The 11,568-nt window shown below is 38.3% G+C and overlaps 1 protein-coding gene across 1 annotated transcript; it reads right to left on the bottom strand.

The window, feature by feature from the left end:
* Positions 1 to 736: 736 nt before the first annotated feature.
* Positions 737 to 1,891, bottom strand: LOC311246483 (dnaJ homolog subfamily C member 28-like; the record flags this gene model as incomplete). The annotated part of the gene is given in 2 exon segments (XM_084336637.1): positions 737 to 1,741; positions 1,745 to 1,891. Coding segments are annotated over 2 exon segments (1,152 nt in total).
* Between the last annotated feature and the right edge of the window lie 9,677 nt (positions 1,892 to 11,568).

Genomic DNA, 11,568 nt, shown 5'->3' with positions numbered 1-11,568 from the left:
CATGTTAAACCCAGATTCGGCTCAAATAAGGGACTAAACACGTTTCGCAATTATGCCACATCAATGTGGAACGCCCTAAGCTGTAAAGGAATGTGGATCACTACCCACTTTCAAAACCTCTCTCAAGGGACACCTACGGGAGACTGCAATTCAAAACTGGCCCCTGTAAATATCCTAACCCAACCCCCTCCAATGTACAGTCATTTACCTAGTATGGTTTTGTCAATAGTCCAATGTACAATTTTGTTTGTTTGTACAGTGTCTCCTCCCCCCCCCCCTCAATGTACAGTTTTGCTTGTTTATACAGTGTGTGTCCCCCCCCCCCCCAACCACCTCCAATGTAAATTACCCAGTATGGTTGTCAATATCCCAATGTACCCAACCCCCCCCACCCAACCTCCTCCAATGTACAGTTTCTATGTCAAATGTATATACTCCCTTTTCTTGACTCCTTCTGTATCACAAACAGTACTGTATTTGCAAATCTGGTATGTCATAAATGTATAGATGTAGCAGTACTGACTATCTGTATGTCATGTATGTCATATATGTCCTGATGAATTGAAAATGGGGGACCCTGATGTAAACAAGACGAAAGTCTTTCTCTGGTCTGCATCCCCTTAACAATTGTGTGTATTGAGCTGTACTGTATTGTACCCATTCTGCAATCTGTTAATAAAGTTTTCAATCAATCAATCAATCAATCAAACCTTAGATTCAAGGTATCAAGGAGTATTCATCTGAGTAAATTCTGCATCCACGACATCAGGCTGCGTTTAGCGTCTTTAGGTCTCCATGCCACATTGGTTCTCCCTTTCTCTTCCTTCCTCCTCTCTCTTTCCTTCTCCCTCTCCTTGTCATGTCTGCGCTGACGTGCCCCTTTCTCTGCTTGGTCGATCTCCCGGGCCAACCTGAATTGAACCATCTGCATGTTGAGCAATGGTACTATGAGGTTAAAATTATCCACCATCTTGTTGAGTTTCACCAGCTCCTCCCCTACGGAGCCACATAGCTGCTCCCACTGAGCACGCTCCCTGGGGTTCATGGAGTCACTCAGCCTGGCCCTCCCCTCCAGCAGCCTCTCACGCATCTGAGCGGTGGTCTCACGGATGTCCCGCTGTGTAACAACCCATGCTGGCTGGTAGCCATTGTCAATGAGGATGCGGTTGAGGTTGTGGGTCATAGGGTCGGCGTACAGGTTGTGCTGGAACTTGCTGAGGGGCTTTCCGTCTCCACTCAGGTTCTGGAAGTCTCCGCGGGCCATGGACTCCTGGATCAGGTCCTCCACCAGCCTTTCCACAGCCTGGGTGATCTTGATCTTACGGCTGCGTTGACGCATGTCCCTCTCCAACAGCGCCCCCTCAGCAGCTGCAGCCGCCTCATGCTCCCTCTGTCCGTAGCCCAACACCTGCTCTGCAGCCCGGTCCACGTGGATTTGCCGGTACTGCCGTTCAGGCTGGCTGGGAGTACCAAAACCTACACCCTCGTAGTTGAGGTAGTGTCTGTGTTGAGGTGCCACAGCTTTTGACTTCTCCTCATCCACCTCTCCCTTTGCTTCATCACGCTCCTTGGTCCGGCTCTTGTGTGCAAGGACGGCACGGTAAGCCTCTTCAACTCGGGAAAACAGGACTGCATCTGCTGTTGCAGCCCCAGAGTCTGGGTGGTACAGTTTGGCCATGCGCAGGTAGGCATCTTTCACCTGTGCAGGGCTGCTGTGCTCCTCCTCTGGCAGCTGCAGCAGTCAGTAGCTTTCCCGTACATTGTGACTAATGTTGGGGCCGGAGCTGAGCCTTCGCAGCAGCAGGGAGTGGGACTTCCAAGCCAGAAGCAACAGACAGCAGCCTTGGTAGAAGTTACTACGGGCAACGAATAGCTGGAAGCTGAAACTCATGTCTGCCAGCAGAGCAGTCACACACCTGAAGAACAGTCACTGAATCAACAGGCAGTTGATTCAAACTAGACTCATTCAATCAGTCGACACGTTTTCATTTTGACATGACAGTGTATAAGCCAAGGTAGGGTCTCATAACAGGTTTTGTATACAGCTATGCGTGCCAACAATTTCAAAACGAGGTCACACAAGAACATTTCTGGCTGAGTATAATGGTAGCCCACAATAAGCTAGCTACCGTATGCCAACTTTAACTACCGGTAACTACATTTGCTACTATTGCCTTTAAACAATAGCTATCGACTGATATGCACAAACGAAGTCAGTTAACGTTATCGAACAAGGCCGTGTTTGTGTTTGCTAAGCAAGTTGTAACGTGAATGTCATATAACGTTACGTTACAACTTAACGTACCATGGCTAACTATCTGCAGCTAGCCAACTACAGTCCAATTTGTATCATTTCGTACGTAGGCTACATGAAAAAAGCTATGAGCACAAACCTGTTCAGTAAATAGCTGTCAATCTTGGTAATCAATTTACTCATGACATATTGCACAAAATTAGGGTCATTCAAAGACATGCTTGTTTAGCTGTCAAGCCAGCTTAATTAAGGTATTCTATTTCAGGTCTGAAATGGACTATAAACTTATATAAAGGTGTCGTGGAATATATTATCATGTCATTATGAGTCTCTGTTATTTTATCATGTCATACAGCTTGAGTTTCAGTCCAACCAGATTTACTGGTTAATGTGTGTATGTCTCTTTAAGATACTCTATCATTCTCTCGCCGTAATGAAGTTACTGTTCCTACCAGCCATAGAGCTATAACCCAAGGTCATGGGAACTGTAAGATGGAGCTGTTTTTCCTTCCAGGCTTAGCCATAACATAGTCGTATTATTAATTTCTCTAACCAGCCATTTTGTTTTCTTCTACGTAATTTCATGTATTCAATTGTGTGTCTGACGAGGCCTCGAGGCCAGTCCCCTGTCAGACGCTAGTGGGTTAACATGTCTGCCTCTGGGGGGGTGACTGGTCTGGCAGCGTGGCCACGCTGTCATGAACTTTCTTTATTAAATAAACCTTTCTATTATTATTAATAATGACTCAGAATGATTAATGTAAGCGGCTCATCGTTTGTCCTTTAATAATTCCCATTACAGATGGCGACGAGATGTTTTTTTAACCGATGGGTGTCGAGGTCGGCCGCCAAACGGACTCTGCAGAAAGGGTAGAGAGAGATTTAGGATGCGGTATGTGTCACATTATGCAAAACACGCCCCTTTTAGTTTGATTGATTGTAGCCACGCTTGGAGCGTTCTGATTGGCCGAGAGGTTTAAGGGGGCGGGACTTAGGGTAGGTTATTTTGAGATGATTTATGACCCCCTAGGGCTTCTCTGATTGGTCTAGGATGTAAGGAGGCGGGACATCCGGTTTTGAGGGAGGGTCATCCGGTTTTCGGAAGGGGAGGAGTTTTTTTTTTATTTTATTTTTTTTCAAAAAGAGTGTATTCCATGGTTTTCACAATATGTATTTCTGTATTTCCAAACGTTTTCAGAATATATCTTCACAATTAAGTTTTACAAGGTTGAATACATTATGTGTATTCCAAAGTCTTAAGAATATATCATCACAATTAAGTTTTACAAGGTTGAATACATTATGTGTATTCCAAAGTCTTAAGAATTTGTGTATCTTCAGAAAGTGCATTTATTTCAAATGGTGAGTGTATCTTCAGAAAGTGCATTTATTTCAAATGGTGAGTGTATCTTCAGAAAGTGCATTTATTTCAAATGGTGAGTGTATCTTCAGAAAGTGCATTTATTTCAAATGGTGTGTGTCTCCACTCTGTAGGCTGTGTGTTCTCTCAAATGTCTCTCAGTAGACTGAATATTTCTCCCTCTGTCTAACTGCAGCTTCTCTGAAAATTATGATAGTGACATCCCCCGTAGATGTCATAGGAGGCTGGTGAAAGACTACGGCCAATGAGATGACTCAAAACCATCTGCCAAAAGCAGATTTATGACTCTGCGACTTCCCGTTTCTGTAGACCACACCGTCCCCCCAAGGTGTCTGTGTGTGTTTTCTTAATGCCAGATGCCAAATGTCACAATCTTTAGATAAGTGTATTCCAAATTACAAATGTAATGTGTCTAATGTGTTTAAGCAAAAGTCTAAATAAATGTAAAATAATTTTTTTTGTATTCCAAATTACAAATGTATGTATGTATATTAGTTTCATGGATAAAGTCATACTCTTTATACACTTGTGTTTAAGCAAAAAGAAAATTACAAATGTAATTTGTAAAATTAAAAGTGCACCATTACATTAGCATGCAAGGTTCTAGGGTTTGAATATTTCGTTAATACAGGTGTTTTATATTATACACATTAATTATTTTAGAGTTATTATTAAAAGAGTTGGGCTAAAAATATAAAGTACAGAAAAGATCTATGTGTGACAGTGTGTCTGTGTCTCTGATCGGGGGTGTGAACAGGGCTCTCTCTTAGGTGCTAAAACACAGCATGGGAGGCTTGAAGATTAGGGGACAACTCAATACACATTTACAGTCATCATTCAAATGGTTTATATCTTTTGTAACATGTACAAGTAATGTACAACATTATACTCATAGCATATTTTAGTTCACACAATGTTTTCACACATATTTTAAAAGATTTCCCATAAACATGCATTATGTCCTAATAAACTAACCTACACTATAACATACAACACTTTGATGAATATTGTTACACCGCTGACAGAGATGTATTATAATTATAATTTGGATAAAAACGTCAACTAATTGACTAAATGTAAAAGTAATACCAACTATTTGACAGTTTGGGTGGTGATTCTTATTTTCTTATTTCGTAAAACTAAAATTAAAAGGCTACAGATCATAGAAAAACTTATGTCTTGTTTACATCAGAGTCCCCCTTTTTTCAATACATCCAGACATTTAGGACATAGCAGATTTACAAATACAACACTGTTTGTGAAAACAGTCCAGAAAATATCTGTCCAAGCTGTTTTAACTGTTTCAACCATCTTTAATTAAGACTTATTTTGGATATAGATCGCCTCAAGGCCTGAATGTCCATACACTGTAGCAATGCTAAACCTGCATTTTCAGGTCAACTTCCCCTTTTTAGCACGGTTCAGACATAGCCACCCCCTCTTTTAATGTCACAGTAACCTGAAATAGCACAGAGTGTGGGGAAAAGGCCTTATTCAAAATAAAAAACTTTGAAACTGTACCCATTCTCCAATCTGTTAATAAACTTTTCAATCAATCAATCAATATATGATTAGGTATAAAAGTTAAAGACATGATAGATTAGAGTTGGGGCGAAAATATAAAGTGCTGTAAATATCTGTCTTTTTGAGGATCTGGGTGTGAAAGGATCTGGGTGCTGCAAGGAGGTGTGAAAGATTAGGGACCAAACAACCTCTGTATATTTGCTTGTAATACTCTGCATTTACTCTAAACAAAACTAAAGTCTGTATTACAGCTAACTCTTTAAGTTTCAATAGTTTGGATTTAATACATAATTCATTGGTATGTTCTCTTGAATCTACATTGTGAACTATTCTTACTGCTCTCTTCTGTAATATAAATAAGGGCTTTATGTTGCTTTCATACGTGTTACCCCACACTTCCACACAGTAACTCAAATATGGTAGGATGAGTGAACAATATAATATTCGCATAGAATTATAATCAAACACATTCTTTGCCTTGTTCAAAACAAAACACTCTTGGCTACCTTATTTTTTTATGTACATTATATGTGGCTTCCATGTCATTTTCTCATCCAACATAATCCTTGGATTCCTTTGTCAATACATAATGCCACATTGTCCTTCTTTCGATTAGTAAATATCATACATTTCGTTTTTCCAAATTTAGGGATAGCTTATTGTTATTAAACCATATCTTAAGTTTACACATTTCATTTGTAATTTGGAATACAGACATTTGTATCGACAGCAAATAAAACAAATTGCAATATGTTTGACACTTCACATATATCATTAATATATATAAAATAAAAAGTATGGGCCCCAGGACCGAACCTTGAGGGACAACACATTCAATATAGTTGGCTCCACCTCAAATGTAATGTTCAGAAAATGTGTATTTTTAGGTCTTTGCTGTTGCTGTCATTTTGACCATCTAGCTAAAAGAGGGGTCAATGATCGCAAATGAATACATGGTAAAAAAAGGTCTACCAATTGTCAGGCAAGAATGCACTTCTAATATGTTACACACTAGTAATACAGCCATAATATTTCCAAATAGTATTGTTCTAAACAGTGTATTACAAATACAGTGTATGTGTAGCTAATGTAGACAATAGGCAATTATATAATTGTCACCTGAAAACATATTGTTGTCTATTTTCAAGATAGCCACTTAACCAGTTAATCGCCACCCCTCTCACACTGCATGTTTGTAATTTAGAAATTAAAATGTGATGATCAATCGTATCAAATGCTTTTTTAAGTGTATTTCCTATTCCTATTGTGTAATTCCTTTCATCTACGGTTGTGGTTATTTCTTCATATATATTCATTAAGGCTAAGGCTGTTGATCGATTTGCCCTGAATCCATACTGACTCTCACTCAGAATCTAAGAATCTAAGAATCATGAATCAAGAATCTTGAAAAATTGTGAAAGCAAAGACACTGGTCTGTAGTTGGTAAAACTGTGTTTGTCCCCAGATTTAAATAGAGGAATAATAATTATTTGAAAAAATTAATAGAAATTTCCCACAGGGATAAGGTTTATCTTATCTAAGTGTGCTAGTGTTTAATAGTGTATAGGGACATAGTGTGTAATAGTGTAATATTGTCATAGGGTAGTCCTAGTATGTAATAGTGTTATATAGTGTAATATTGTGCAAATGTGTAATAATGCAATAGTGTAATAGTGTGTAATAGTGTAATAGTTTAATACATTATTTTGTTTCCTCAAACAGACATGTTCATGTAACTTGCATCAATCCAGTTTTCAGTCACCTTTTCAGTCACCTTTCAGCCAACTGTGTTGAAGATTTGTAGCATGGTCCTAGGATAAACATAAATTATAGACATCTAAAATCATGAAACAGGTCGATTTTTAGTAGATTTAATCAATAGTCAGAAGGATAATGCTATTTTAGTCAAGGGTTGAGATATATCACCCCCATGACACATCCCTATTTTGTAAGACAAACAGTTTGATGTTGTAATTTCAGTGATTAGGCTCGCTTGCCTGTATACATTTTTATCAGTCTGCTTTTGGTGTATTTTTTAGGTGTTTGGTTATGTTTTTATCTGTCATTTTGATCAGGTCTAGCTAAAAGAGGAGATTTATGATCTCAAATGACTAAGGTTTACCAATTGTCATGCATGAATTTCAACTCTAACGTGTTACATAAGTAAAACAGACTATTTGCAAACACCATTGTTCTAAAACAGTGTATCTACTATAGACAGGTTGTATTTATATTTTAACTAAATGTAAAAAAACATGAGAACACAATCCTAGTGAATTCTGAATTTGATGTTTATTGGTTGAATAAACATAAATTATAAAACATCTAAAACCATGAAACTGACTGATGCACTTAAAACAGACATGTCAACATAGTTTTTTTTACCTGTTTGCACAATGATAAGGTATAAAAACAAAGTGCTTCAATACAAATGTATTTTTTTTGAAGTTTAGTAATATCAAGCCCCAAATGTATTTTCTTTAACCTGATCTAAGGTACATTATACAACTCATTTATGAATTACTTTGCAGCGTCTAGTTTTTTTTTATCACCCCAGAGTTTTATGCTCTCAATATTATGGATATGCATTAAATCCTACACACGATAGGAAATATTCAATCAACTCAAAGATGATGGTTCTAAGGTAAATAAAATGTAATTCAGTCAACATAGTTAGTGTATAGTATGGCTAACATGTATGAAAGTTGTTGATACAATATTATAATTCATAATTCAATTCAAAATAATTACAGGCGAGGTTGTTTGATTTTTGTCCCGATGATTGAAGGAAATTCATTTTTAAGAACTATTTAACATGAAATATCTTAAAGATGTATTTTTATTCATTATAACCATGAAAATAATGCAATGTTAGGTTTTACCGTGATTTTAGTGTTCACAGATAGGAATGTATCATTCACATTCAATTATCCAAATGTACTCTGAACAGACTTGTGAAGTTAGAGGTAATGTATTATTCACATTCAATTATCCAAATGTACTCTGAGTAAAATTTACTCTGCGAAATGTACTCTGCGAAATGTACTCTGCGAAAGTTCCCTGCGAAAGTTCCCTACAATATGCAGGGTTTTACATACACTACTAGCAAAAACAATTCATATTGTTTCAGTGATGGCCTGGTTGATAGCTACATTGTCGACATGTCTTATTTTTTATTCTTATTTCATTGTATAGTGAATCCAGGGGTATAGTGGAGCGATTATATTTTGTTTTTATAATATTTTATAATATCAAAACATGTCTTATGTTCTTATATATCTACAAGTCTTAGAATGCTGTAAAAAGAGTCCTACTAATATATTTCACTTAAAAAACTTGTACAGAAAGATAAATTTCCGACCCCCGGAGCCCTGTCAGAGTGTATACAGGTTCTGTACAGTATACCATATGCAAATCCCATATGGTCTAGCGGTAATGATGCCCTGCTTTCATCAGGGAGACGCGGGTTCGACTCCTGCTATGGGAATAACACTTTTTTCTATACATAACAAATGTGTTGGTATGTTTTATTGTAACTGTTTGACTGTTTGACTGTTTTTAGTGCAACACTACTGTCACCAACATCTAAGAAGGGTCTAGGGTTATCTCCTCAACACTAGGTCGGAGATGCATTTAAGTCCTATAGTTTTTTCCATACTTTTGCAAGGATATGACTGTGTTGCATTAATTTATTTTTAAATTTGGTGGACTTTATGGTATTTTATGGTTTATTTATGATTGTGATACTTCTTATTGAATTGTTTAAAGAATATGTGTTTAACCAGAGTATAGTAGGACCTTACAAATTTGATTTGATCCCAACAACTGGTGACATTTCGAAGTCTTTAAGGGATCACATTCACATAGCTGAATATAGTTGCACAACTGGATAATATTTGTATTATTACTAGGATGAACTTAAAATCATTCAAAACAATTATTACATAACAATTATTACAATGAAGCGTAGTTGTGTATATTATAAATGTTTTTTTATTAAAGAATATTACAAATCATGCTGCAACCTTTTTTATCAATAATATAAGCGTGCATAACATCAATAATGTGATTAATATCTAAAGTTTCTAAACACTTATGATTTTTCAGCTTAAAAGCCGTAACATCCACTATTACGGTGTATAAACACAACAGGTGTGCTCTGTTAAAATGACCATTCATATGATCTAAAATAGTAACTAAGCCGTTTTCAGATAGAAGACTTTCATCCTCTGAGAGTGTCTCTATCATATATTGCCAATTATTTAACAAGCCTCTCTCTCTCACCAGCTTCAACATATTTTCAAAAAGTCTTAAGCGCAGGCTATTGACATTCCCGGTTACCCATCGATGTACAATTGTCCTGACAGCTCCGCGGCTGTCACTAAGGCTTTAAGAGTAGATACTTTGATTGGGAAGTGGAAGGTTTTTCTTCTAGTAGGACACAGTCTCTTAACCGTACCCCCGGTTGGGGATGGCAGTCCTGATGCTATGTTGGTTACATCAACGATAGGTATTTCTTCGGGGTCAGGGTGGAATACATTAGATTCTGATGTAGGAGGGGTGTAGCAGGGGCTATTAGGAGGGACATCCCTATGCCTGACGGGGTTTGGCGGTGATAAAACCGGCGACGAAGTCTCCCAAGGACCCGTGTACCAGGGGCTATTAGGATTCGTACACCTGACGGGGTTTGACGGTGGTGAATCCGGCGATGAAGTCTCCCAAATCGTTGTAAGAGGGCTGTATCTAGTCCTAAAGCTGTCTAGGAGGCTTTGCAATGACGGAGTTTTAGTTGAACCATACAGGGGTACGGGTAATGTCTCAACTTCCTCGTCTGGAGCGTATAGTGGAGACATGCTATCTAGTGTATCCAATCCATTCTTAGAAGGATCAGCCTCATACCAAGCAAAGTTTGATCGCGTTGAAGGAGGGTCCATGAATCTAAAACCGCCAGCAGGTAGTGTCTCAACATCGTCAGGCGTGTTTAGTGGAGACAGGCAATCTAATGTATCCAATGCAGAGTTAGCAGGATCAGCCTCATGTGCCACATACAAAGCCATGGTTGCTATCTAAAACTACAAATGCACTGTAAGTCTTTTTAAAGGAGGATTTAGGGTTGACACGCCCCTTCCGGCGCCCCCTCGATGGGGGTCAAACGCACTCCATCTCCTCTGAGTCGGTGTATGGGAATAGACGTCTTTTTAAATGAACCAGGTCTGTCCTCACCTTAATCCCTTCGTTAGTAACCAATCCGCAAGTCCGTAGACATTCTAACCAGGCCGGTACCGGTACTGAGAAAAGGATATACTCATGACTTGTATTAAGGAACCTTGAGAAGATGGTTAGATTAGTCTCTACACCAAAAGCCAGAGTACTTTTTATAGATATCCGCCCGTAATACACATACCCGTAGTCTATCGAGCTTATTACCAGGGTGAATATCTCCCCATCCTTAAGCGATCTACCCACTAATCCATCCATAGCCTCATACGAATCTTTTTTCATTTTCCAAAATTCCGTCTCCGATAGGTCTATCTCAGATCTTCTTCCAACACCCTGGAAATTCTCCAAGGAGGTCTTGTAGAAGACAACTCTCTCAAATTTAACATCATAACAGAATCCGAGTACCCCATCCCTGAGGGGCCATATCTCTTTATAAAACACGCTACCAAATTTGGATGGTGCAAGTAACTCTGCCTTAAAATGCGCTACTGGGGCAGACGTGCGTATAGTAGATGTAGCTAGACTGCTCGCCATTTTTTCTTTTCTAGGGTCTCTCCAAGAGGGAACTCTCTAAATATATAGGTTTCTATCCTACACATCTATAGCGTCATACAGACCCGTCCTAAGCTTCATCCCCACCCCCAAACAGAAATACACACCCTATATCAGCTGTTGTTTAAAGCATCAGGATCGTAGCATAGGAAATGGGGAATTTCTTCAGTAGGACCACCAGCTGTATTACGAGCTCTATAAACTATGATATCGCATTGCTTTTAAAGCATGCTATAGCTAATAAAGTCAACGATGCCCACTTGTACACTGTAAACGGGAATGTCAATAGCCTGCGCTTAAGACTTTTTGAAAATATGTTGAAGCTGGTGAGAGAGAGAGGCTTGTTAAATAATTGGCAATATATGATAGAGACACTCTCAGAGGATGAAAGTCTTCTATCTGAAAACGGCTTAGTTACTATTTTAGATCATATGAATGGTCATTTTAACAGAGCACACCTGTTGTGTTTATACACCGTAATAGTGGATGTTACGGCTTTTAAGCTGAAAAATCATAAGTGTTTAGAAACTTTAGATATTAATCACATTATTGATGTTATGCACGCTTATATTATTGATAAAAAAGGTTGCAGCATGATTTGTAATATTCTTTAATAAAAAAACATTTATAATATACA

The sequence above is a fragment of the Notolepis coatsorum genome (genome assembly GCF_963971535.1).
Source record: "Notolepis coatsorum genome assembly, chromosome: 19".
NCBI classification, from domain to species: Eukaryota; Metazoa; Chordata; class Actinopteri; order Aulopiformes; family Paralepididae; genus Notolepis; species Notolepis coatsorum.
The sequence above is the reverse complement of the archived record's forward strand: the minus strand, read 5'-3'. Positions and strand labels throughout refer to the sequence as shown.